Here is a 26,410-nt window from a genome sequence, read left to right as displayed (position 1 = left end):
GACCCAACATAACTGCTATTCTGAGTTACCAAGTTTAATACCTATGTACAGTGCTGTTAGATAATGTGATTGGTATTTATTGGTTGTTTCTTTTCTTTAATTCCTTGTTTTTTTCTATCATGTTTTTCTATCATATGTTGTTTGACAGTAAACACAAGAATTAATTCTTGAGGGACGCCTGGGTGGCTCAGCAGTTGAGCACCTGCTCAACCCAGGGCATGATCCTGGGATGCCAGGAGTCCCACACTGGGGACAGCCCGAGTGGCTCAGTGGTTTAGCACCACCTTCAGTCCAAGGGCCTGATCCTGGAGACCGGGGATCCAGTCCCACGTTGGGCTCCCTGCATGGAGCCTGCTTCTCTCTGTGCCTGTGTCTCTGCCAGTCTCTCTCTCTCTCTCTCTCTCTCTCTCTGTCTCTCATGAATAAATAAAATCTTAAAAAAAAAAAAAAAAAGGAGTCCCACATCGGGCTCCTCCCTGCATGGAGCCTCCTTCTCTCTCTGCCTATGTTTCTGCCTATCTCTGTGTCTCTCATGAATAAATAAAAAAACCTTAAAAAAAAAAAAAAGAATTCTTGAACCTGGATTGTGCTAAAATGGCAAGTCTTTATTTTTCACAAGATGAAATCATCTTATAATATTTTCTGTAGGACCAAAATGTTTGTAGTAGAGGTAAGAAAGGTGGCCTAAGGGCATCTGAATTCATTTGGAAGGCAAAAACAAAGCAAAACAAAATCCCACACTTTGAAAATCTAAGTAATTTATCTGCCCTTTAAATTTTTCACTGGGAAGGCTTTCTCTGGAGCTATTCTCATTGTTAGAAATTAGAGGATGGAAAAAAAAAGAAATTAGAGGATAGAGATCTTAGAGAGTCATCTGAGGTGTCAAGATTAGGACTGATCACCTGGGGGGCACTTGGCTGGCTCAGCTGGAAGAGCATGTGACTCTTGATCTCAAGGTCTTAAGTCTGAGCCTCACATTGGATGCACAGAGTCCTAAAAAAAAAAAATAGATAGATAGATAGAGAAAGAAAGAAAGAAAGAAAGAAAGAAAGAAAGAAAGAAAGAAAGAAAGAAAAGAAAAGAAAAGAAAAGAAAAATATTGATAACCTGGGTTATTATTTCAAAATTCAACAAAGTGAAAAGGAACTAGTCCTTACATGATACCAAATGTAATCTTCCCATACAAAAGGTAACGATAAAGTATACAAGTGATACTATATCCATTCATCCATTTAGTATCTTTTTTTATTTTTTTTAAATATTTTATTTAATTTATTCATGAGAGACACAGAGAGAGAGAGGCAGAGACATAGACAGAGGGAGAAGCAGGCTCCTCTCAGGGAGACTGATGCAGGACTCAAACCCTGGACCCAGGATCACACTCTGAGCCAAAGGCAGATGCTCAACCACCGAGCCACCCAGGAGTCCCAAACTTTGACATTTTAAAGTAAAACATATATCATTCTGTTACATCTAATGGAATCTAAAAACATAGTAATTTTTAAAAATATTTTATTTATTTGAGAGAGAGAAAGAGAGCATGAGCAGGGGGAGAGACAGAGGGAGAGGAACAAGCAGACTCCCCGCTGAGCAGGGAGCCTGACATGGAGTTTAATCCCCAGACCCTGAGCTCAGTCTCAGGACCCCAAGATCATGACCTGAGCCAAAGACAGATGCTTAATCAACTGAGCCACACAGGCACCCCTAAAACACAGTGATTTAACACCTGCCATCATCTGTTTTTAAAAGATAAAACTGGGTTTCCAGCAATATGGTGGACTAGATATTCTGATGTGCCTCCCAACAAAAACTAAAAATTCTGGATAAAATGATAAAACCATTTTCTTAATAGTTTCAAAGAGCTGGTATGATAGTAAGAAATCTTTAAGCCAGAGGGAAATGGAACACTTGTGCCATTTTTTCTAAGGCCTTTTAAGTGCTAGAATGAAACATAAAGCCTAGGGTCACCCAAAAGGAGAAGTACAATAAGTGAAGTACCTGCTCAAAAAGTTGGAACTCCAAAGGGCTTAACCTTCAGTGTAGGGTGAGCCAGAACTAAATCTACCCTAACTCCATCTTCTAGAGTTGCAATGAAAATTGCCTTGGTGTAAGCAGGAAAAAGGGAAAAAACAAACAAACAAGAATACCTGAGGTATGTCCAAAACAACCAGTTCTTACATGAATTTGCAACTGTAATCCACAGAACTTGAATGTTCCAAAGGTCCTAAAGCCATAATTTTAGTTCAAAGTTATCTTAGATAGATAGTGTCCTCAGGCATCTGGCAGAAGAAAAAGCAAATCTTTATCTTAGGCATCAAAACATTTCACCCTCAAAATCTTATATCCCATAGTATGGAGGTTCCTCAAAGAGTTAAAAATAGAGCTACCCTACAACCCAGCAATTGCACTACTGGGGATTTACCCCAAAGATACAGCAGTGAAAAGCCAAGACACCTGTATCCCAATGTGTATAGCAGCAGTGTCCACAATAGCCAAACTGTGGAAGGAGCCTTGGTGTCCATTGAAAAATGAATGGATAAAGAAGATGTGGTATATAAACATATATATATAGACACTGGAATATTACTCAGCCATTAGAAACAACGAATACCCACCATTTGCTTTGACGTGGATGGAACTGGAGGGTATTATGCTGTGTGAAGTAAGTCAGAGAAGGATAATCATTATATGATGTCACTCATACAGGGAATATGAGAAATAGTGAAAGGGATTATAGGGAAAAGGAGAGAAAATGAGAGGGAGGGATCCCTGGGTGGCGCAGCGGTTTAGCGCCTGCCTTTGGCCCAGGGTGCGATCCTGGAGACCCGGGATCGAATCCCACGTCGGGCTCCCGGTGCATGGAGCCTGCTTCTCCCTCTGCCTGTGTCTCTGCCTCTCTCTCTCTCTCTCTCTCTCTTTCTCTCTCTCTGTGTGTGACTATCATAAATAATAAATAAAAAATTGTAAAAAAAAAAAAAAAAAAGAAAATGAGAGGGAAAATTAGAAAAGGTGACAAAACATGAGACTCCTAACTCTGGGAAACGAACAAGGGGTAGTGGAAGGGGAAGTGGGTGGGGGGTGGGGTGACTGGGTGATGGGCACTGAGGGGGGCACTTGATGATGGGATGAGCACTGGGTGTTATACCATAAGTTGGCAAGTCGAACTCCAATTAAAAAAAATATATATATATATAATTTAAAAAGTTAAAAATAGGTGTGCTTGGGTGGCACAATCAGTTATGAGATCAACTCTTGGTTTTAACTCAGGTCATGATCTCAGGGTTGCAAGTTCGAGCCCTGTTGGGGGCTCCACACTCAGTGTAGAGTCTGCTTGACATTCTCTCTCCCTCTCCCCCTGTTCCTCTTGCCTACTCTCTGTTTCTCAAATAAATAAATAAATCTTTTTCTTAAAAGTTTAAAAATAGTGGGACGCCTGGGTGGCTCAGTGGTTTAGTGCTGGCCTTTGGCCCAGGGTATGAACCTGGAGTCCCAGGATCGAGTCCCACATCAGGCTCCCTGCATGGAGCTTGCTTCTCCTTCTGCCTATGTCTCTGCCACCCCTGCCCCCTTGTGTGTCTCTCATGAATAAATAAGTAAAATATTTTATTAAAAAGTTTAAAAATAGAACTATGCTATGGTCCAGTAATCAGACTACTGGCTATTTACCCAAAAGCTACAAAAATACTAATTCAGAGGAATACATGCACCCCTGTTTATTCCACCATTATTTACAATAGCCAAATTATGGAAGCAGACCAAGTGTCCATCGACAGATGAATGGATAAAGAAAAATATGGCATATAAATACAGTGGAATATTACTCAGCCATAAAAAGAATAAAATCTTACCATTTGCAATGACATGGATAAGAGTATAATGCTAAGTGAAATGAGTCAGTCAAAGAAAGACAAATACCATATGTCACTCATGTGTAATTTAAGAAACAAAACAAATGAGCAAAAGAAAAACAGAGACAGAGAGAGACAAACCAAGAAACAGACTCTTAACTACAGAGAATGAGGGCACTGGGTGGCTCAGTTGGTTAAGTATCTCCCTTCAGCTCAGTCATGATCCCAAAGGCCTGGGATTGAACCCTACGTACGCTCCCTGTTCAGTGGGGAGTATGCTTCTCCTTCTCACCCTGCTCTGTCAAATAAATAAATAAAATCTTAGTATATAAGGTTTTTTTTTTTGTGTGTGTGTGTAAGCACACACACAGAGATTACAGTGTTAAATGTATATATCAGAAAAGAATAAAAGCTAAACAGCAAGGAGCTAAGTATGCATCTTAAAACATTAGAGGGGTGCTTGGCTGGCTCAGTCAGTAGAGCATAAGACTCTGGATCCTGGAGGTAGAGATTACTAAAAAAAAAATAATAATAAATAAAAGAAATAAAAGATTAAAAGAAAATAATCAAGTTAAAAGTTGAACTTATAAGGCAAAACAACAAATCTACATAAAGATTATCAATAAAGCCAAAAGTTGGTCCTTTCAAAACAATAGTGCATTTGACAAAACCTATGACAAACTGGTTATGAAAAAAAAAAAAAAAAAACAGTTGGGGCACCTGGGTGGCTCAGTGGTTGAGCATCTGTCTTCAGTTCAGGGTGTGATCCCAGGGTCCCACATTCAGTCTCGCATCAAGTCCCAAGGGCATGAGTCCCAAGTCCCAGTCCCTGCATTGGACTCCTGGCAGGGAGCCTGCTCTCCTTCTGCCTATATCTCTGCCTCAATCTCTCTGTGTCTCTCATGAATAAATAAATAAAATCTGAAAGAAGAAAGAAAGAAAGAAAGAAAGAAAGAAAGAAAGAAAGAAAGAAAGAAAGAAAGAAAAAGAAAGAAAGAAAGAGAAAGAACAGTTGGTGCAAATAATCAATATAAGGAATGAAAAAGGAGCCATTACCACAGAAGTCATATGCATTAAAAGAATAAACTAGAGGATCCCTGGGTGGCGCAGTGGTTTGGCGCTTGCCTTTGGCCCAGGGCGCGATCCTGGAGACCCGGGATCGAATCCCACATCAGGCTCCCGGTGCATGGAGCCTGCTTCTCCCTCTGCCTATGTCTCTGCCTCTCTCTCTCTCTCTCTCTCTGTGACTATCATAAATAAATAAAAATTAAAAAAAAAAAGAATAAACTAGAATATTATACGTTTTTTTTTGTTTGTTTTGGTTTGGTTTTTTTAGATTTTATTTATTTATTCATGAGAGACACAGAGAGAGAAAGAGGCAGAGACACAGGCAGAGGGAGAAGCAGGCTCCATGCAGGAGCCCGACCCGGGCTGCCCAAATAATTTAATTCCAATAAATTTGTAAACAAAGATGAACTGAGAAAAGAACTTCAAGAAGAAATAAAAAATCTGATACTCCAATAACCATTAGAGAAATTGATCAGAAGTAAACAAACAAACAAAAAGTTCTTATAGGGGCAGCCCGGGTGGCTCAGCGGTTTAGCGCCGCCTTCAGCCCAGGGCCTGATCCTGGAGACTGATGATCGAGTCCCACGTGGGGCTCCCTGCATGGAGCCTGCTTCTCCCTCTGCCTGTGTCTCTGCCTCTCTTTCTCTCTTTGTCTCTCATGAATAAATAAATAAAATCTTAAAAAAAAAAAAAGGAGGAAGCCCCTCTACTTAAAAAAAAAACAAAAAGTTCCTATAATAACACCGCACAACCAGGTAAGCTTAGATTGCTCTATCAAGTTCCATCAAATTTCAAGGGGAAAAAATATTCAACATAGACAGAATAGAAAAAGATTGTGCATTCTGTTATGAAGCCATCAAACACTCATCCCAAAATCTGAAGGAAAAAGTACAAGAAAGGAAAATAATAGACCAATTTCACACATAAATATTGATGCAAATATCCATGAAAATATTAACACACTGACTCTAGTAATGTATTCAAAAATGTGATAGATTGTGATCTAATTTGATTTATCCCAGAAATTCGAGGTCATTTTCATTTTAGGAAACAAATCAGCATAACTCCCCAGATTAACAGAATAAAAGAAAAATCAAAAGAGGATCTCAACAGACACAGAAAAAGCACTTGCTAAACTTCAACATTCATTCATGATAAAACTTTTACCAAACTAGGGAAACCTTAATCTGATAAAAGACATCTATAAGAAAAACTATATCAAACATCATATTTAAAGTTAAAACATTAAAACCATTCCTTTTGAGAGTAGAAGCATGGAAAAATGCTCATTATCACCATTTATTTTATATTCTAATGAAGTCCCAGTCGGTAAATACAGAAAGCAAATAGAAGGAATAAGGATTGCAAAAGAATAAATGTAAATGCAAATTATGTGGTTGTGGTATAATAAAAAATAAATATTTGGTCTTTGTCTCCCAGAACCTGGCACAGAGCCCCTAAAATCCTTGGAATATCTTGAGTAAGAAGAGTGTTTTTTGTATGTTAAAGAGATTATTAGTGGGGGGTAGGGGCGGGCAGATAGCTTCAGAATGGAGGCTGGTTTACTGAAAGACCTAGCCAAGATTAGAGGACTGGAATTTTTGGCCCCACTCCACATCCCACTCCCTGGGAGGGGAGAAGGTCTAGGGACTGAGTTCAATGACCAATGGACAATAATTTAATCAACCATGACATGTAATAAAATCTCTATAAAAGTTAAATGACAGGGTTTGGAGAGCTTCTGGGTTGGTGAATACATCAAAGTGCTGGGAGGTAGTGCACTAGGAGACGGCATGGCAGTTTCGTGCTCCCTCCATACCTTGCCCTACGCATCTCTTCTGTCTGGCTGTTCCTGAGTTGTATCCTTTATAATAATATGGCAAGTGTAAATAAAGTGTTTTCCGAGTTTCACTGAGTCCTTCTAACAAATTATTGAACCTGAGAGAAAGGGCCGTGGGAACCCCTGAATTTATAGCCAGTGAGTCAAAAATATAGGTGACAAACTGGGACTTGCAACTGGCACCTGAAGTGGGGATAATCTTGTGTGATTGAGCCCTTAACTGATAGTCTTCTCTTAATTCCATACAGTTAGTGTCAGAATTGAATTGAATGCTAAACACCCAAGTGGTGTCAGAGAATTAAAAGTTGGTGTGGAAAACGTCATACATTTGGTGTCAGAAAGAACCTTACAGGATGGCTATGTATACAAAAATTCCAAAAATAAAATTTACATATGAATTATTGAATTTAAGAGTTCGGGAGCAGCCTGGGTGGCTCAGCGGTTTAGCGCTGCCTTCAGCCCAGGGCCTGATCCTGGAAACCCCAGATAGAGTCTCACATCAGGCTCCCTGCATGGAGCCTGCTTCTCCCTCTGCCTGTGTCTCTGCTTCTCTCTCTCTCTCTGTCATGAATAAATAAATAAAATCTTTCAAAAAAAAAGAATTTAAGAGTTCAGCAAGGTTGTTAGGTAAAAAATTAATATACAAAAATCAATTTTATTGTATACATTCACTACAAACATAAAATGAAAAGTTTTCAAAGATACCATTTACAATAAATCAGAAAGTATTAAGTACTTATGATTAAATCTAACAAAAAATGAACAAGACAGCTAAGGGAAAAATTCTAAAATTTTGAGAGATATGAAGATACTATAATTAATATGCTGAGAGATAGTATCACATTCATAATTTGGAAGTATCAAGTTACAAAGATGTAAATTCCATCTAAATGTGATCTATAAATTCAATGCATTAGAAAAGTAGAATAGACATATTTCCCTAATTCCTTTCTCTAACTAAAAAGCCTAGACATTACATATAAAACAAATATAAGTCTCTAAAAGATGGAGAAGGAGCAAACTGGCTAGAGAACTTGGGTCCAAGGAACAACAGGATGTGAATTCCCTAGGTTTTCTTTCTGCCTTGATTTCCTTGGAGCTGAAGAAGCTGACAATCCAGAAATGCCAACCAAAGAGTACAGATAAAACAACAACCACAAAACCTGCTCTCCCAAGCCAAAGGATCAGGGAAAGAGCAGTTTAGCAAAAACAGAAAACTTTTAGAAAAGAAGCGCTCTTCTCCAGGCAAGCATCACAGAAAAATCTGTGGTCCTATCCCCACCCATGCCAACAAGGCTGACTGGCACCTGGACGTTCACTCTTGCCAGACTGTAACAAGGCGCCCCAAAGAATATGCTTTTCTGAAATAGTGCTGGGACAACTGGCTATCCACATGCAAATGAATGAAACTTTCTGTATAGTGTTGAATTGTGTCCCCCCAAAATTCAGTCTACCTACAACCTCAGAATGTGACCTTATTTGAAAATAAGGTATTTGCAGATGTAATTAGGTAAGATCAAGTATTACTGGATTAGAGTGGGCCCTATACTCAGTGACAAGTATCTTAATAAGAAGATAATAGACACACACGGAGAATGCCACATAGTGTGGAAAGCATATGTAGTGCCTTGTTGTAGTGATATGTTACAAGACAAGGAAAGCCAATGATTGCTGGCAACCACCAAAAGCTAGGAGAAAAACATGGAACAGATTCTCCTTCTGAGCCGCGAGAAGAAACCAACCTGTCAATACCTTGATTTCAGACGTCCAGCCTACAGAACCATGAAAGAACAAATTTCTGTTGTTTTAAGTGACCCAGGTTGTGGTACCTTGTTGTAGAGCCCTAGGAAACTAATACAAACTCCTATCTCACACCATATACAAAATAAACTCAAAATGGATCAAAGTTCTAGATATAAGAGCTAAAACTATAAAGCTTAGAAGAAAACATCAGAGTAAATATGATTTTGGATTTGGATTAGGTCATTCATTCTATGAATGAATAAATAAAATCTTTTTATGAATAAATAAAATCTTTAAAAAAAAAGATTTTATTTATTCATGAGAGACACAGAGAGAAAGAAGCAGAGACACAGGCAGAGGGAGGAGCAGGCTCCATACAAAGAACCCAACGTGGGACTCGATCCCAGAACTCCAGGATCACGCCCTGAACCCAAGGCAGACGCTCAACTGCTGAGTTACCCAGGCATCCCTTGATTTTCCATGTAAAATTTTCCAAATGTTCCCACCTCTGCCAAAAGCCCGTTAGTAGTATTAATTACATTTTTGTCACTATTATTTGGATTTCCCTTCTCAATAACTGGAATTCATGATCTCACAAACCATCAGCAAAGACAGAAGCACTACTTTTTTTAAAAGATTTTAAAGATTTTATTAATTTATTTGACATAAAGAGAGGGAGTGAATGAGTGAAAGAGAGCACAAGCAGGAAGAGTAGCAGAGGGAGAGAGAGAAGCAGGCTCCCCACTGAGCAGGACCCTAAGATCATGACCTAAGCTGAAGGCAGACACTTAACTGAGCTACTCAGGTGCCCCCTAGAAACACTACTTCAAGGTAAATCAGTTACTTCTTGTTTAAAATGGTGTCATTTGAGTAAATATTTAATCTAAATCAAGATTTAAACTCTTTCTCCTCCTATCTTCTCTGAAGTGATCTAAGTTCCTGGAGGGGCTTAGTTATTGTTCTTGATGGAAGAAGGGAATCTGATCCCTATATTCTCTTCCATCCTTGAAGGCCTCTGATGAGTTGTTCACCCCATCTGTCTTCAGGCTTCTTGTGCTGGTATTTAGGTTCCTGCCTTGGTCCCTAGTCAGAGTCCTTACTCTAATTCTAAGTCTCGTTTAGTTTGCTGGCCTTCTCAGTAGTTCTACATTTCACTGGGTACTTGGGGGCTCTGAGCTACTTTGCCCATCATCATGGTAGAGTGTAGGGAAAATTTTTGTATGGTTGCTTTTAGTCCCAGCTACCTAGGCACCCCCCTAAGCCATGTCTATTCAACTACTCAGGCACTATTTTAGATGTTGGGCTTCTTTAAGAACCTTGTAGTTCTCCACCCTATACCATAGAAAGTGAAACACAAGATTACTTTACTTAGACTAACTCCTCAACTGGCTAATCTACTCTAACCTCAACTGCCAGGACCAAGGCCCAGTGGAGTAAAATATGAAAATCTTAAGATATGAGAATCTGGATCTGGTTTCAGGAACCCACAAGGAGCTAAACTATAATTACTCTACTTTAGATTCACCACTTCCTGTCTGTTGGTTGAATCCTTATTTCTTTTTAGAGGATAATGATTTTTTTTTCATCATCATGCATTCTTCCTAATTCTGTGGATCCTGGTGTGAACTTTATTTATTTTTAAGATTTTATTTATTTATTCATGAGAGACACAGAGAGAAAGAGAGAGGCAGAGACACAGGCAGAGGGAGAAGCAGGCTCCATGCAGGGACTGGCATGAACTTTATTTTATTTTATTTTATTTATTTTTTATTTTTTATTTTTTTGGCATGAACTTTAAACATGAAGTTCTGCTGACTCCTTGGAACCCACAAAGCCTTTTAAAAAATCTACTTCTTTCAAAGAAAGGTCTTGCTTTCAAAATATTCATTAAATAAATAATGATACATCCATAACAACAGAATACTTTTTTTGAAAAGATTTTATTTATTTACTCATGAGAGACACAGAGAGAGAGGCAGAGACACAGGCAGAGGAAGAAGCAGGTTCCCTGTGAGGAGCCCAACTTGGACTGGATCCCAGGACCCCTGGATCACGACCTGAGCCAAAGGCAGATACTCAACCACTGAGCCACCCAGGTGCTCCTAGAATACTCTTGATGAGAGAAGAACTCTCTAAAGGCCTAATACAGAAGACAAGCCATTTTACATTTCTTCTAAGTCAGCATGACTGTACAGAAACTTTGTTCAAACCAAAAGCCTGATGTATGACCTGCCACGTATGCTTTATACTTCTGCTTTGTGCACAAGTCCCCTAAAGGAAAACCACCTTGTCCTTGAGATATCCATCAATGCTCCTACTCCCTGCATTCTTTTAAGATAAAACTTGTGATTCCTGACTATATGCTAATCTATAATCCTTTGAGCTTTCATAAGGTATAAAAATGTATATAACCTTGTAAAAATTGTTCATTCTCAGAGTACTTTCATTACTGTGAAGATCATGTTTCCCAGGCAGCTGTCCTAATGGGCTCAAATAACACTCTTCCTTGGGTTTAGAGATTCTAAAAAGCATGTTCATTTTACATCGATACTCTGTAGATGGAATATAAAAATAAAAATAATGAAGATACTCTTTAGGAATTGATATGGAAAGATATCCAGAATATACTGGAAAGTGAAAAAAGCAGGGTGTAAAACAGCATGCACTATAGTTTGCTACACTTTTGTATATAAGAAAAGGGTGAAATAAGAATAAAGAGATCAATCAATATTTGTTTATATTATCATAAAGAAACATTGAAAGAATTCACAACAAATTAATACAAATGCTTATTTGTAGGGCTAGTGGGGAGAAATGGAATGAATGAGCACAGAGGTATGTATTAGCCAAAGTTATCTAGAGAAAGAGAACCAATAGGATCTATCTATCTATCTATCTATCTATCTATCTATCTATCTATCTAGATTATAAAGTTTTGGCTCACATGATTATTGAGGTTGAGAAGTCCCACTACCTGAGATCTACAAACTAGAGACCTAGGAAGGCTAGTCATGCAGTTCAACAGCTGGAGAGTTAATGGTGTAGATTCCTGTCTGGATCTGAAGTCTGAAAACCAGGAGCACTGAGGACACTGAAGATTGATGTCTCAGCTCAAATAGGCAGAGAATAAATTCAACCTTTTTTTGCCCTATTCAGGACCTCAATGGTTTTGGCGGAGGGGGGGGGGGCGTTAAGTAAATTCTATGCCCAAGTGGGGTTTGAACTCACAACCCCGAAATCAAGAGTTCATGCTCTACTGACTGAGCCACCAGTGTTCCAGGCCCTCAACAGTTTGATTTCCACTCCCACTGGAGAGGGCCAACTGCTTTACTCAGTCCACCAAATTCAAATGCTAATCTCTTTTGGAAACATCTTCACAGATACACCCCAAAATAATATTTAATCAGCTATCTGAGCATCCCTTGGCCCAGTCAGGTTGACACATAAAATTAACCATCACAAGGCAGAAGCAAAACTTCTCAATGTATATATGCTTATCTCTTCAACTTTTGAACCATGAGAGTTTTTAACTATTCAAAAAATGTGTTTCCACTTTGCTTTCAAGTCTGTTGTTTTTACCACATGTTTTTTTTTTTTTTAATCCATTGCGGGGGCAGGGGCAGCCCTGATGGCTCGGCAGTATAGCGCTGCCTTAAGCCCAGGGCGTGATCCTGGAGGCCTGGGATCAAGTCCCATGTCGGGCTCTCTGCATGCAGCCTGCTTCTCCCCCTGCCTTTCTCTCTCTCTCTCTCTCTGTGTCTCTCATGAATAAATAAATAAAATATTAATAAATGAATGAATGAATCAATGAATAAAATCCATTCCACACAGGGAATGCCTGTGTGGCTCAGCTGATTAGGCATCAGTCTTTAACTCAGGTCATGATCCCAGGGTCCTGGGATCAAGTCCCACATCAGGCTCCTTGCTCAGTGGGGAGCCTGCCTCTCCCTCTGCCTGCCACTCCCCCTGCCTGTGCTCTCTCTGACAAATAAATAAAATCTTTTTTAAAAAATAAAAAAAATAAAATCCATTCAGATATTCAATTATCTTCTAAGTTACTAACATCTACTTTATCTTCTATTTTACAGTGGTGATCTAGCAGTTTCAGCAAAACACCAATCCTGAATAAATCCAACTCTCTACCTATTTCATGCCTTACCTGAGCATCTGAACATAACTAGAGAAAGACATAACCAGGATGACTGTATCATTTTATATATATAGCCACAATGTCAGAAAAACCTACTATGCCTTCAACAATACTTGTAAATTCTAATACATTTCCCCAGTTAATTTACTCTCCCATTCTCAGAGATGACTATTTAATATACTTACTCTCCCACACTCCCTCCCCAATTCTCACATTTAGCCAATAACCCTCTCTTCACCATTTCACTGAAGAAAAGAAAAAAATAAAAAAGAAAAATTCCACAAGATCCCACCACCACATCAGTTGTAAATTCAGTCAGCTGCAAATAATAGTCATACATATCTTAGCAAAAGGAAAAAATGGGGAAAAGATCAGTTTGACTTGAACAAATTGTTTTATTTTCTCTCATAATGAGAAGTCCAGAGGTAGGCAATCCTGGACTTGTATGGCAGCTCCACAATGTTATCAGGGACCTAGACTCTACCTTCTTCCATCCTTACTAATGGTTTAAGTTCACTTTATTGTCATAAGATGGTTGAACTTCAGTTATCATGTCCACATTCTAAGCAAGAAAAAGAGAAGGGCCAAAAACATATACCAGTTCAGAAGCCCCACAAAACAACTTCCACTAACAACTCACCAAAATTTAGTCACATAGACATCCCTTGTGTAGTTGGAACAGAAGATTGGCATCCTGACCCCAATGAAATCAGGGTTCTGTTGTTATTAATAAACAGGGAGAGAGGTGCCTGGGTGGCTCAGTCTGTTAAGCCTCCAATTCTTGGGGCATCTGGGTGGCTCAGTTGGTTAGGTGTCTGCCTTCAGCTTAGGTCATGATCCCGGAGTCCTGGCTGGGATGTAGACCCATGTTGGGCTCCCTGCTCAGTGGGGAGTCTACTTCTCCCTCTGCCCCTCACCCTGCTCATGCTCTCTTTTCTCTCACACTCTCTCTCAAATAAATACAATCTTAAAAACAAACAAACAAACACTTCCAACTCTTGATTTTGGCTCAGGTCATGACCTCAGGGTTGTGAGATTAAAGGAGTCCCACGTTGGGCTCTGCACTAGGTGTGGAGCCTGCTTAAGATTCTCTCTCTCCCTCACCCTCTCTCTCTACCCGTCCCCATCCCTCTCTTTTTCTAAAAAGAAGAAAAGAAAAAGGAAACAAGGAGATAATAAGGAGAAAGTACCTATTTTCTTATTTTACTGGGGTGGGCAAGAGAAAAGAAGAAACCAGAAGAGCAAATGTTCCCACAACCGAATCTGACTGCCAACCTGAATCTGTACTCATACTCTGGCTTCCTCCTAGTGGATAGTGGATAAACTATCATGCTCCTCTCCAAGGTTAACTGCTCCAGTGGCACACTGAGTCCTTTCCATTTCACTACTCTAAAACTTTACTCCTGAAGTTATCCCCTCTTTTCCTCACATCATCAGTTTTCCCTTCCTTTTGTTTATTCTCACTAGCAAACATACTAAAATATCTCCCATTTTTAAAAGAACTTCCCTTTTTTTGAACATCTCTATCCAGCTCTCCTAGCTATCACCCTTTACTCTCTTGAAGCAAAATTCCTCAAAGGAGGTTTGTATCCCATTTTCCTCCACTTCCTCACCTTGCATTCTCTCTCAAACCCACCCCAATCAGGCCCTTCATTCATCTTTACTGCTCCACTGAAGCTTTTTTTTTTTTTTAAGATTTTATTTACTATGGGATCCCTGAGTGGCGCAGCGGTTTGGCGCCTGCCTTTGGCCCAGGGTGCGATCCTGGAGACCCGGGATCGAATCCCATGTCGGGCTCCTGGTGCATGGAGCCTGCTTCTCCCTCTGCCTGTGTCTCTGCCCCTCTCTCTCTCTCTGTGACTATCATAAATAAAAATTAAAAAATTAAAAAAAAAGATTTTATTTACTATATGAGAGAGAAAGTGTGTGCATGCACAAGCAGCAAGGAAGGGTAGAGGGAGAAGCAGACTGCCTTCTTAGCAGGTACCTGGTACGAGACTCCATCCCAGGACCCTAGGATCATGACCTGAGTGGAAGGTAGGTGCTTAACTGACTGAGCCACCCAGGCACCCCACTGAAGCCCCTCCTGCCCAAGTCACCAGTGACATCACACTGCCAAATCTACTATTCAACTCTCATACCTCATCTCACCTAATTTCCCAAAAGAATTTGACACAGTTATCACTCTTCTGCTTGAAACACTTTCTCCATTTGGTTTCCAGGACACTGTTCATGTTTTTCTTCTTATACTACTGGCTAGTGCTTCTCACTTTGACCATAGGATCTGCTTCCTAATTTTTAAAAGCTGGAATGCTCCAGGGTTCAATCTTTGGTTCTCTTTCCATGTACATTTTCTTTCTAGTTGATATTACCCAGTTTCTATGCTGATGACTCTTAAATTTAACCCCAGTATGACTTCTTTTCTACACTTTAGCCTACTGCCTAATCATCATTCTACTTTGATGACTAATACCCTACATCTTAAAATTAACATGTCCAAAACTGAACTTCTGATTCCCTTCATTTCCTTATATCTTTTCCTCCTTCAGTATTCACCATTGCTGCTCAAGCCAAAAACCTTAGGATCATGTTTGACTCCTCTCTTTCTTTCTCACTCTACATTTAATGTACTGGTAGGTCAGTACTACCTTCAAAATGTATCCACACACTGACCAGCTTTTACCACCTCTACCACTGGCCCACCCTGGTCCAAGTGACTACCATTTCTTATCTGCATTACTAAAATTCCCTTCCTATTCATACTCTTTATTCCACTCTTAACCTCCTGTAGTTTTTCTTTTCTTTTTTTTTTTTTTAAAGATTTTATTCATCTATTCATGAGAGACACACAGAGAGAGGCAGAGACACAGGCAGATGTAGAGGGAAAAGCAGGCCCCACGCAGGGAGCCCAAAGCAGGACTCAATCCTGGGTCCCCAGGATCATGCCCCGGGCTGAAGGCCGCTGAGCCACCCAGGTGTCCCTATATTTTATTTTATTAGAGCCAGAACAATCCTTTTAAAATCTAAAATAGAACATGTCACATCTTTGCTCAAAACTATGTAATGGTTTCCCTGATTTTAGAACAAAACACAGTCTTTCCATGTAATAAAGACACTTACATGATCTAGACACTGGTACTTCTCTGATTTCATTTCATAATATTCTCTCCCTCACTTCCTCTGCTCTTATCTCACTGACTTTAGTAATATTGCTTTAAAACAGATATACACCCTCAACTGCAGGCTTTTACACCTGATGTTCCTCTGCTTGAAATGCCCACTCTACCACCTACTTCAGGTCCTTGTTCAAATAATTATCTCCTCAGAGAGTCCTTCTCAGATCACTTTATCTAAAATAGCATTCCTCTGTAACTTTAATCTCTTTTCCACACTTTATTTTCCTTCACAAGCACCAAAAAGCACCTGACATTATATTTCACATCTCTTTGCTATATATTCATTTTCTTTCTCCTTCACTAAAATATAAATTTAGTGAGGGAAAGGACATATTTTGTTTATTGTTATACCTACCCAACACTTAAAAGGAGTACTTGCATGGTAAGCTCTCAATAAATATTTGCTCTTGGGGGTGCCTGGGTGACTAGGCAGTTGAGTGTCTACCTTTGGCTCAGGGCATGATCCCAGGATCGAGTCCCGCATCGGGCTCCCTGTGGGAAGCCTGCTTCTCTCTCTGCCTGTGTCTCTGTCTCTCTGTGCCTCTCAGGAATAAATAAAAATCCTAAATAAATAAATAAATAAATAAATAAATAAATAAATAAATAAATATTTGTCCAATAAATAAATAAAAACAGAAGTCATATTCTTTTCTATATACATATAATGAACACTTTCCAGTCTTTACCCTGCTTAACTTCTCTGCAATATTTGGCATTTACCACTTCTCCTTCTGGAAATTCTCTCTTTCCTTGAACTGTGATACTAACAGTTCTTCTCTGATCATTCCTTCTCAGACTCCTTTTATAGGTTCCTTTTCTCTACTTTAAATATGATAATTCTTCAGATTCCCTACTAAGGCCAGGTTCTCTACTAAAGCTATCATTCTCCAAGCTATATGCATTCCCCCTGAGTGGTCTTAACCATCTTCATGATTTAATTATCATCTTAAAGCCAATGCTGAAGACTCTCAAATCTGTATCATTCTCCTCTCTCCGTATCTGCATATATGAATGACTAATGGACATCTTCAGGTATATGTACCACAGACATTTAAACCTCAAAACATGTCAAAAGCTGAATTTTTAGCTTCAGTTTCCCTTCTTCAGTTCCTATCCACTTCTTCCTTCAGTATTCTGATATCAGTGAAAAACACCATGATTCAATCAGTTATTAAAACTCAAAAACTAAAAATTACCTCCATTGCTCAGTTTCTTTTCTTTTCTTTTCTTTTCTTTTCTTTTCTTTTCTTTTCTTTTTAATGATAGTCACACAGAGAGAGAGAGAGAGAGAGAGAGAGAGGCAGAGACATAGGCAGAGGGAGAAGCAGGCTCCATGCACTGGGAGCCCGACGTGGGATTCGATCCTGGATCTCCGGGATCACGTCCTGGGCCAAAGGCAAGCGCCAAACCGCTGCGCCACCCAGGGATCCCCATTGCTCAGTTTCCTTCAAATCCTGTACCCAATCAATCATCAAATCTGGGACGCCTAGGTGGCTCAGTGGTTGAGCATCTGCCTTTGGCTCAGGGTGTGACCCCCCGGGTCCCAGAATCGAGTCCCACATTGGGCTCCCTGCATGAAGCCTGCTTCTCCTCCCTCTGCCTATGTCTCTGCCTCTCCTTCTGTATCTCTTATGAATAAATAAATAAAGTCTTAAAAAAAAAATCATTGGGATGCCTGGGTGACTCAGCAGTTGAGCATCTGCCTTAGGCTCAGGGCGTGATCCTGGAGTCCTGTATTGGGCTCCCCACAGGGAGCCTGCTTCTCCCTCTGTGTCTCTGCCTCTCTATGTGTCTCTCATGAGTAAATAAATAAAAAATCTTTTTAAAAAATCATCAAGTGTGACATTCAACAACAAATGACATATTAGGCACTTACTATAAGAATAAATCTGGGGGCCCTTAGGTGGCTCAGTCCATTGAGTGACCAAATCTTGACTCTTGGTTTCAGCTCAGGTCACGGTCTCAGGGTCATAGGATCCAGCCCTGCATATGGGGGGCGGGGGGAAGGAGGGGTGGCTGGTGGTTGGTTCTACATGAGATTCTTTCCCCTTCTTTTCCCTCCTCTGTTCCTCCCCCTATCTTATGCACACGCACGTGTGCACGCTCTCTAAGATAGATGATAGATAGATAGATAGATAGATAGATAGATAGATAGATAGATAGATATGCCTGGGTGGCTTAGTGGTTGAGCTTCTGCCTTTGGCTCAGGGCATAATCCCAGGGTCCTGGGATCGAGTCCCACATTGGGCTCCCTGTGGCAAGCCTGTTTCTCCCTCTGCCTGTGTCTCTGCCTCTTTCTCTGTGTGTCTCTCATGAACAAATAAATAAAATCTTTAAAAATATAAATAAATAAAATCTTTAAATAAATAAATAAATCTGGAAGTAGCTGGTTTTAAGGGTTGGCTCAGCAGTTTCACTGTCAGAGCACTGAGTTGTTCTGTCTTTGATTCTCTTTATATTAAGACCTGGAATATCTTAAATAAGCTATAGGCATCACACCTTTACAGAACATTTCCAAAACAGAAAGGAAGGGGGAGGAATGTAAAAAAGGTCCTTAAGAGTGCAATCTATTTTTATCAGAGACGAAAACTATAGCTGGGGTACAGAGGGTGCAAGAGCACCTTGTTCTGGGTGTCCCAAACAGATCAGACTCAACCACTCACCACTGACAAAATCCAAAGGCAGAGAAGAGAGTGGTGGTAAAACAAGAAAGGAATTTATTTCAGTGAGGCCAACACCAGGAAAATAGCAGACCAACATTTCAAAGACTGACTCCAAAGTACTGAAAATACTTCTAGGTATATATGAGGAAAATGTGGAGCAAAGGGTTGGTGGGCACATACAGATAGGCTGGGAAGGTTAAATTGATCATTGTCTTAGGATCAGTCAGGAGGGATCTTGCTCGCTAAGGGCAGTCTTTATTTTTCAAGGGGGTAGCTTAGGTTCCCATCAAGGGATGCTTTGCCCAAAGGGTCTTCTGACTGAGTTAAGAGGTAAGTTTGGTGTGGGTTGCCTGGCTGATTGTGACTCTTGATCTTGGGTTTGTAAATTCGAGCCCCATGTTGGGTGTAGAGATTACTCAAAAATAAAATCTTTAAAAAAAGAAAGATAAGTTTAGAAAAAAGAAGTTAATCACTTAGAAAGTAGAGACTGAGGTCAAAATGGAGGTAGTTGAAGTTCTCTTTCAAAACCATTTGCAGAAATACTCTAGCCAACTTCCCTTTATGTTCTATTGGCCAGAACTGGGCCAATTATGAAGGAAACTGAAAAAGTAAGTAAATATCTTGTAAAGAGAAATAGGGTTCCTTCTCTTTATCCCCTAGGATAGAGCACATAAATATCCTTTAAAAAGACGAGGGAGAGGGAGAGGGAGAGGGAGAGATTATCTTGGCAAAGAAGAATGAAATAAGGTGTTTTTTGGAGGGGCAACCAAGATTGACTTCCACAAAAATAGACATAGAGCTTGCATGTAATTAGGGAGAATTTTTAAACAAGTAAATAAATATACAAACAAGCTAATTTCAGGTTCTATAAATACTTTGAAATAAGGGGATGTGATAAAAAGTGATGGGCATATTTTGAAGATAAAACTGAAAATTTAGGGGATCCCTGGGTGGCTCAGCGGTTTAGCACCTGCCTTTGGCCCAGGGCGCGGTCCTGGAGTCTCGGGATCGAGTCCCGTGTCGCGCTCCGGGAATGGAGCCTGCTTCTCCCTCTGCCTGTGTCTCTGTCTCTGCCTCTCTCTCTCTCTCTCTATCATAAATAAATAAATCTTTTAAAAAAATAAAAAATAAATAAAACTGAAAATTACCTAATGGGTTTGAATGTGACAGTATGAGAAAAAGATGATTCAAACTCATACTGATTCCCATTCATAAATGAAGCTGGAGAAAGACAATTAGGGGTCTAAAGTCATACCGCTATTAACCGACAAAGTTAAAATTGCATCTAGTACTATCTGAAACCAAAACCCATTTTCTTTCCCATATACCATCCACTGGGGGTGAGGGAGGGGGTGGGGAGGGGGGGGAGGAGAGAGACAGAACACAACACAAAACAGCATATGTAAATTTTATAACACTGCAATAAATAAGAATAAAAGGTCAAATATTTGAAAATAGGTGATGTTTGTTAAGTTATTGTGACTTATTTTTTACTTTCCCTGTAAAGCTGGTTATAGGAACAAAATATATTGTGAACTATTGTGTCTAAACCACAATATGGAACCATCAGAAATGTTGATGACTGTGTAGAACAGTAGCAAATGGCGGTGATATTAAGTAGCAAAAATGGGAGTGGCTCAAATAGCAACACAGGGTTTCCCATTACACCAAAGACTTAAAGCAAATAGTTACAGGCCCTGATGCAGTCCAACAAAACAAAGATCTAATAATCAGTTAAAATGTTAAAAGACAATGGATAATACTGTGTTTACATTCCAGCAATAGACAACTACTATTTAGTTGTTAAATATATACAAAGTATATGCATCTATATATAATATAAGCAAACAAACCTATGTAAGTTTAATATAAAAAAAGAAGAAAAAAGTCAGCCTTTCCTCTCAGATAAACTTATCATTATTCAATATTTTTCTGGCATAAAGATACCAGACTAGATTATATTTAAATGTCCCTTTTGTATCTACATTACTCTTTGAAAACTAAGGTGTCATCAGGGACCTGAAAAAACCCTCAAATACTTCCTCATTCACAACAAGGGAATTCACAGAAACAAGGCTAGCAAAGCTAATGATTTTAGGAAAGTATCTGGGGAGACATACAGTCCCACAGGAGCAAATCTCTGCAGTGAAAGCTCTAAGGTTCTGCAGAGAGCTAGAAGGGTGGTGCCTGCTTCCAAATGGCTTTCATCCAGAGCAGACAGCAAAATGGAGTTAAGCAGGGTGGTTCCCTAACATTCCCTAACATTCATTTTCTGGTCCAGGCAAACTAATCATTTTCTATCTCCTTTAAGGATAAGTGAGACAATATTTAAACATATTCCTGTCCCCAGGAATCTAGTTTGGAAAATATGCACAAATTTGGATCTTGACTTGAAGACTTTTCAACAGGATTACAAAAAAAATATTTGTTAGAAATAAAATAAAACCTCTTGTTTGTATTCCAGGTTCATATGAGTGGAAAATTTACATATATATAAGAAGTAAAAATATTTCTGTATCTGTGTATGTGTGTGTACATCTTTATATATATATATACATATATCCTTATATATCCATATATATGTATATATATCCTTATATATGTGTATGTGTGTGTATATATATATATATATATATCTCCTTATAAACTACAGACATATTAACAGTGTAAATCTGTTATTTGTCTGATATGAAGGGTGAAGTTTTTACCAAGTCTAAGTAAGGTAATAACTGAATGTAGACTGTAAATTATTACTGTTTTATATTTACTTTTTCGTTACTAACATACTATCACTGGGAGGAGATTTTGATGAGCAGCGTAACAGCAATAGGTTTCTGCTAGGCCCATTTTAAAGCCCCATTTTAACCCTAACTAACCACTTTATGCATTTCTAGGGGTTTATATACTTTATGGTCATGGAATAGTCTCCTGAAAGGCGTAGCTGGGAGGGAGTGGATATCCACTATAATCTGGGCCTCCTAGATGGACGCTATAATCAACTGATCTATCTTGACCAGCAGAAAGCAGTTATTACATACAGTTTTTGCAAAGCTCCGAATAACACGAGGTTTCCCTACTTCCTAACATCCTTCAGTGTCAACAATTTCCTCACTATCCAAGTTTCTGCCCTGACTTCTACAATTCAGCTCTCCTATTTGAAATGTATCTTTGGATTTCCCTTTTGAAAGCCCCTGGAACTGTTCCATAAAATTGTTGGTTATGCCTAAACACGGGGCCTAGGAAGCCCTTTTAACGGCTGCGATGTTCAAACTTAGGTATTACTCTCTGAATGACTCAAATGCTTTTGCATCCAACGTCTGCCACCTTAGTTTAACGAGCAAGTCATTAAGCAAATAAAACTAGTCTGCTTTCTAAACCTTGCATCCTCCACATCATCAGGTTAAGTAAAGACTGCACCGCCTTTAAAGGAGCTGAGAAAAGGGGGGTAAAAAAAAAAAGGCGAGACTCACTGACAAATTGTAGCAACATGAAAATAATCAGCTGAGCTATCCGGACCAGAAATTGCTGCATTTCATGGTGCTTCAGCTTTAACGCTGTACGGACTTCTTAAGTCTTAGGGTTCGTCCAAATTGAGGCAGGCCTCCTCTCCCGTCCCCGAGCTGGTTCGCGAACCCGCGCCCGCCCCCCGCCCGGGCCCCGGCAGCCATGCGCCGCAGACTGCAGCACCCGAGCTCGCTGTCCGCAGGCGCGGCGGACCCCGCCCCGCACGGCCGGCGCGCGGGGGGGGGCGGCGGGGGGAGGGGGCGCCCTGGGCCAGGAGCCCGCCTCTGCGGCGGCCGAGCCGGGCGCCGAGTGGGCGCGCCGGGCGGGAGGAGGGGCCCGCGGCCGTGGCACCGCCCGGGCCCGCCCGCCCTCCCGGACCGCTACTTAAGTGGCTCCGGCACCGCCCCCGCCTCAGTGCGTTACTTACCTCGACTCTTAGCTTGTCGGGGACGGTAACCGGGACCCGGTGTCTGCTCCTGTCGCCTGCGCCTGCTACCCCGCAGCCACCATGGTGAGTGGGCCGCTCGGGGCGCCGCCCTTGCCCTGGAAGACCGGGAGAAGCGAGCCTGGCGGTCTCGGGGCGGGGGTGGGTGAGGGGGCGCCAGCCGGAGGTGAGCGCCCCGATTTGGGAAGGCGGGAGGCGAGGCGAGGCGAGGCGAGGCGAGGCGAGGCGAGGGTGGGAGCAGTGAGAACGGCTGGGGCCGGGAAGGGGGGGCCGCCGCGTTTTCTTCTCAGACTGTGGGAGAGGATGGCCGGGCGCCGGCTCCCGAGACCGTGGTCGGGGTTCTCAATTCGCCCTTACCTCTTGGGGCGCGGCGGCCCGAGACCCTCCAGCCCTTTTCCCGCGCGTTCCCATCCCCCCCTTTCCTTCCCCCGCTTTTGGCGGGCGCGCGCGCGCGGGCTCTGCACGCCCTCACTTCCTCCTCTGCCAGAAGCGCGGAGGCGGGAAGGAGCCTGACACAAAAGCGCACGCGCGACCGTTACCTTCCCGCCACAGGGAGCGGCGGGAGACCGCCCCTGCAGTCTGCGCGTGCGCGCCGGGTCGCTGCGGGCCTGCCGCTGTTAGGGCGTGGCTCCTGGTAGTCTGAGTTTTCCTTTTTTATTTATTTTTTTCTTTCTTTCAACGACAGCCATAAGGTGAATGTGGAGGAGAACAGCTCCTTGTCAGTGTGCTGCGTTACGTCAGGGTATCGGGACAATTAGCTCCCAGCAGCTTCTAGAGACCATCTGTCCTTAACTCGGTATGAGTCAGGAATGCGTGTAGGAGCAGGTGGTGGCGGTGAGGCGTTCCGAGGGGACGGAAATCGGATCTTGCTCCAGATCTGGGCCGCCGATAATCCCCTGCCCTGCCAGACAGATGTGGAGGTGCTGGGCTGAGCCCAACGCCTGGGGAAGCGGAAGACCGTTGGCCGAGGCAGACCTGCAGACGTGGCTGCGGCGTGTCTGCAGCTGCGCGGCCCCGCCGGCCGCAGAGGGGCGCGGGCGCGCGCACTCCCTGAATTGCTCATTCATCCTGTGCCGCAAAGCCCCGCCCTTTGTCCCTGCGGCCAGACGTTTCCTCCGCACTGCTCTGGCCACGTGCTTCCTGTGATGGGAGCTGCCCGGAAATCTGGCTGCCCAGTCTAAAATGGCATTCAGAGGCCCGAGCCCTGGATGAATGGCTGTCTATCTTCATCCTCCAAAGGAGGAAGCTGTGACTAAGCTCTCTCGCTCTGGAGAAAAGGGCCTTCCCAATAGAGGTGGGGAACGGAAATTCGTTAAAAGCAATGCAGATCAAAAAGCAAAGGGATTCTCCCCCCTAGAGATCTAAAAGTATTGTATTTTAACTAGTTTTACAAGGGGAAGTTTGTAAAAATGACATGAATTTTGTTCTGCTTTGCCGTCATTACTAGATTAGTTTAAGACTGATTTTTATTTTTTATCTGTTTTTCCACAGCGTGAGTGTATCTCGATCCACGTTGGCCAGGCAGGTGTCCAGATCGGCAATGCCTGCTGGGAGCTCTATTGCCTGGAACATGGCATTCAGCCCGATGGCCAGATGCCAAGTGACAAGACCATTGGGGGAGGAGATGACTCCTTCAACACCTTCTTCAGTGAGACGGGCGCTGGCAAGCATGTGCCCAGGGCAGTGTTTGTAGACCTGGAGCCCACAGTCATTGGTGAGTTGGCCTCAGTAACCCAAGTGAGCTCCCGGGGCACTGGGACAGGAGGTCTGTCTGAGGCTCCATTGACAGACAGCCTGGGGCTGAGCAGGGTCATGCAGGTTGTTAGTGATGGGTGGCCACCTTGTTTTCCTTTTCCAGATGAAGTTCGCACTGGCACCTACCGCCAGCTCTTCCACCCTGAGCAGCTCATCACAGGCAAGGAAGATGCTGCCAATAACTATGCCCGAGGGCACTACACCATTGGCAAGGAGATCATTGACCTTGTCTTGGACCGAATTCGGAAACTGGTATGTTTATTCTTAAGAATAAAGTAAATAAGGATCCGAAGGAAGACATTTGAGATATGATGTTTTGTTTTTTGTTTTTTGTTTTTTGTTTTTTTCATTTCAAATGCAGAATTGAAATGTAATAGAGTGAGGTGAACTACTCCTTTACAGTTTTTTTTTTTTTTTTTAATTCAATTGAAACATGAACTACTTGGGTGCTGTTTTACAAATGTTAATGAAGATACTTTTAATTAAGAAATGCTTAGGAAGTCTAGGAAGGCCTCCATGTATTTAAAAGCATTTCTTGTCAAAATAAGATCTATATTGTTGGAGTTGTATGAAAAGTGGAAATCTATTTACTTAGGATGATATTGCGAAGAGCAGTAATAGGTTTTCTCTATTCCTTTTTTCTAACAGGCTGACCAGTGCACGGGTCTTCAGGGCTTCTTGGTTTTCCACAGCTTTGGAGGGGGAACCGGTTCTGGGTTCACCTCCCTGCTGATGGAACGTCTCTCTGTCGATTATGGCAAGAAGTCCAAGCTAGAGTTCTCCATCTACCCTGCCCCCCAGGTGTCCACAGCTGTAGTAGAGCCCTACAACTCCATCCTCACCACCCACACCACCCTGGAGCACTCTGATTGTGCCTTCATGGTAGACAACGAGGCCATCTATGACATCTGTCGTAGAAACCTCGATATTGAGCGCCCAACCTACACTAACCTTAACCGCCTTATTAGCCAGATTGTGTCCTCCATCACGGCTTCCCTCAGATTTGATGGAGCCCTGAATGTGGATCTGACGGAGTTCCAGACCAACCTGGTGCCCTATCCCCGCATCCACTTCCCTCTGGCCACATATGCCCCTGTCATCTCTGCTGAGAAAGCCTACCATGAACAGCTTTCTGTAGCAGAGATCACCAATGCATGCTTTGAGCCAGCCAACCAGATGGTGAAATGTGACCCTCGCCATGGTAAATACATGGCTTGCTGCCTGTTGTACCGTGGTGACGTGGTTCCCAAAGATGTCAATGCTGCCATTGCCACCATCAAGACCAAGCGCAGCATCCAGTTTGTGGACTGGTGCCCCACTGGCTTCAAAGTGGGCATTAACTACCAGCCTCCCACTGTGGTACCCGGTGGAGACCTGGCCAAAGTACAGCGAGCTGTGTGCATGCTGAGCAACACCACAGCCATTGCTGAGGCCTGGGCTCGCCTGGACCACAAGTTTGACCTGATGTATGCCAAGCGTGCCTTTGTTCACTGGTATGTGGGTGAGGGCATGGAGGAAGGAGAGTTTTCTGAGGCCCGTGAGGACATGGCTGCCCTGGAGAAGGATTATGAAGAGGTTGGTGTGGATTCTGTTGAAGGAGAGGGTGAAGAAGAAGGAGAGGAATACTAAATACCATTCCTTTCAGCCCTGCAGCATGTCACACTCAGACCTTTAGCTTTCAACGTTAGCTGACAGGCATTAAAGCTTTCTGATTAGATTGTCTTCAATTTTAACTGTGATCATGTCTTCTCCATGTGTACCTGTCACTTATTCCATCATGTCTCAAAGTAAAGGCTTTAAGAAAGAAAGTTGAACGTCTGTGCTTTTTTTCTAAATTACTTTCTCCAAGATGTACTACCACTCATCTACATCTGGAAGATACGGTGATAATGCCAAGGATCCTGGTTTTCTGTGTAGCCACCTCTGGGAAGAAAAGGGAGCACACTGGACTGGAAAATAAAAGCTGTATTCTCAAACTGATTTTAGTATCACCTCAACCAGTGTTAGCCTCTAGCTCATAAAGGCCTTAGAAAATGTATTTTAAAAGTCCTGTTAGTCCAGAGCTAACCTAGCTTTTGAAATGATGGGTTAATTAATGATGACTTAGGTATAAAAAGTTTTAAATGTCCTACAAGTCCATGACTCCTGTTTAAGGGAATTTCCTAACCTACCAACATAATTAAGTTTAATTATTACAGAATTAATAAGTTTGTTACAG

At 41.8% G+C, this 26,410-nt stretch overlaps 1 protein-coding gene and 1 long non-coding RNA gene across 3 annotated transcripts in view; one reads left to right on the top strand and one right to left on the bottom strand.

Annotated features, from left to right (window-relative positions):
- Nucleotides 1–26,000, top strand: part of TUBA1B (tubulin alpha 1b) — a 53,321-nt gene extending 27,321 nt beyond the window's left edge. The window contains exons 1-4 of one of the 2 annotated variants that reach the window (XM_041736601.1): nt 22,365–22,503; nt 23,929–24,151; nt 24,296–24,444; nt 24,841–26,000. In XM_041736601.1, the coding sequence (XP_041592535.1) occupies nt 22,501–22,503; nt 23,929–24,151; nt 24,296–24,444; nt 24,841–25,821 (1,356 nt within the window). In that variant the 5' untranslated portion in view covers nt 22,365–22,500 and the 3' untranslated portion in view covers nt 25,822–26,000. Of the gene's footprint in view, nt 1–22,364; nt 22,504–23,928; nt 24,152–24,295; nt 24,445–24,840 lie in introns of those variants that run through there. The other variant, XM_041736602.1, reaches the window with a different exon arrangement.
- LOC121480228 lies at nt 17,698–22,245 on the bottom strand. Its single transcript, XR_005984916.1, has 3 exons — nt 21,959–22,245; nt 19,637–19,822; nt 17,698–17,808 (listed from the first exon to the last, which is right to left on the bottom strand). It is a non-coding gene; the product is annotated as an uncharacterized LOC121480228 (long non-coding RNA).
- Nucleotides 26,001–26,410: the final 410 nt, after the last annotated feature.

The sequence above is a fragment of the Vulpes lagopus genome, chromosome 21 (genome assembly GCF_018345385.1).
Source record: "Vulpes lagopus strain Blue_001 chromosome 21, ASM1834538v1, whole genome shotgun sequence".
Lineage (NCBI taxonomy): Eukaryota > Metazoa > Chordata > Mammalia > Carnivora > Canidae > Vulpes > Vulpes lagopus.
This window is presented reverse-complemented; position numbering and strand designations above follow the sequence as displayed.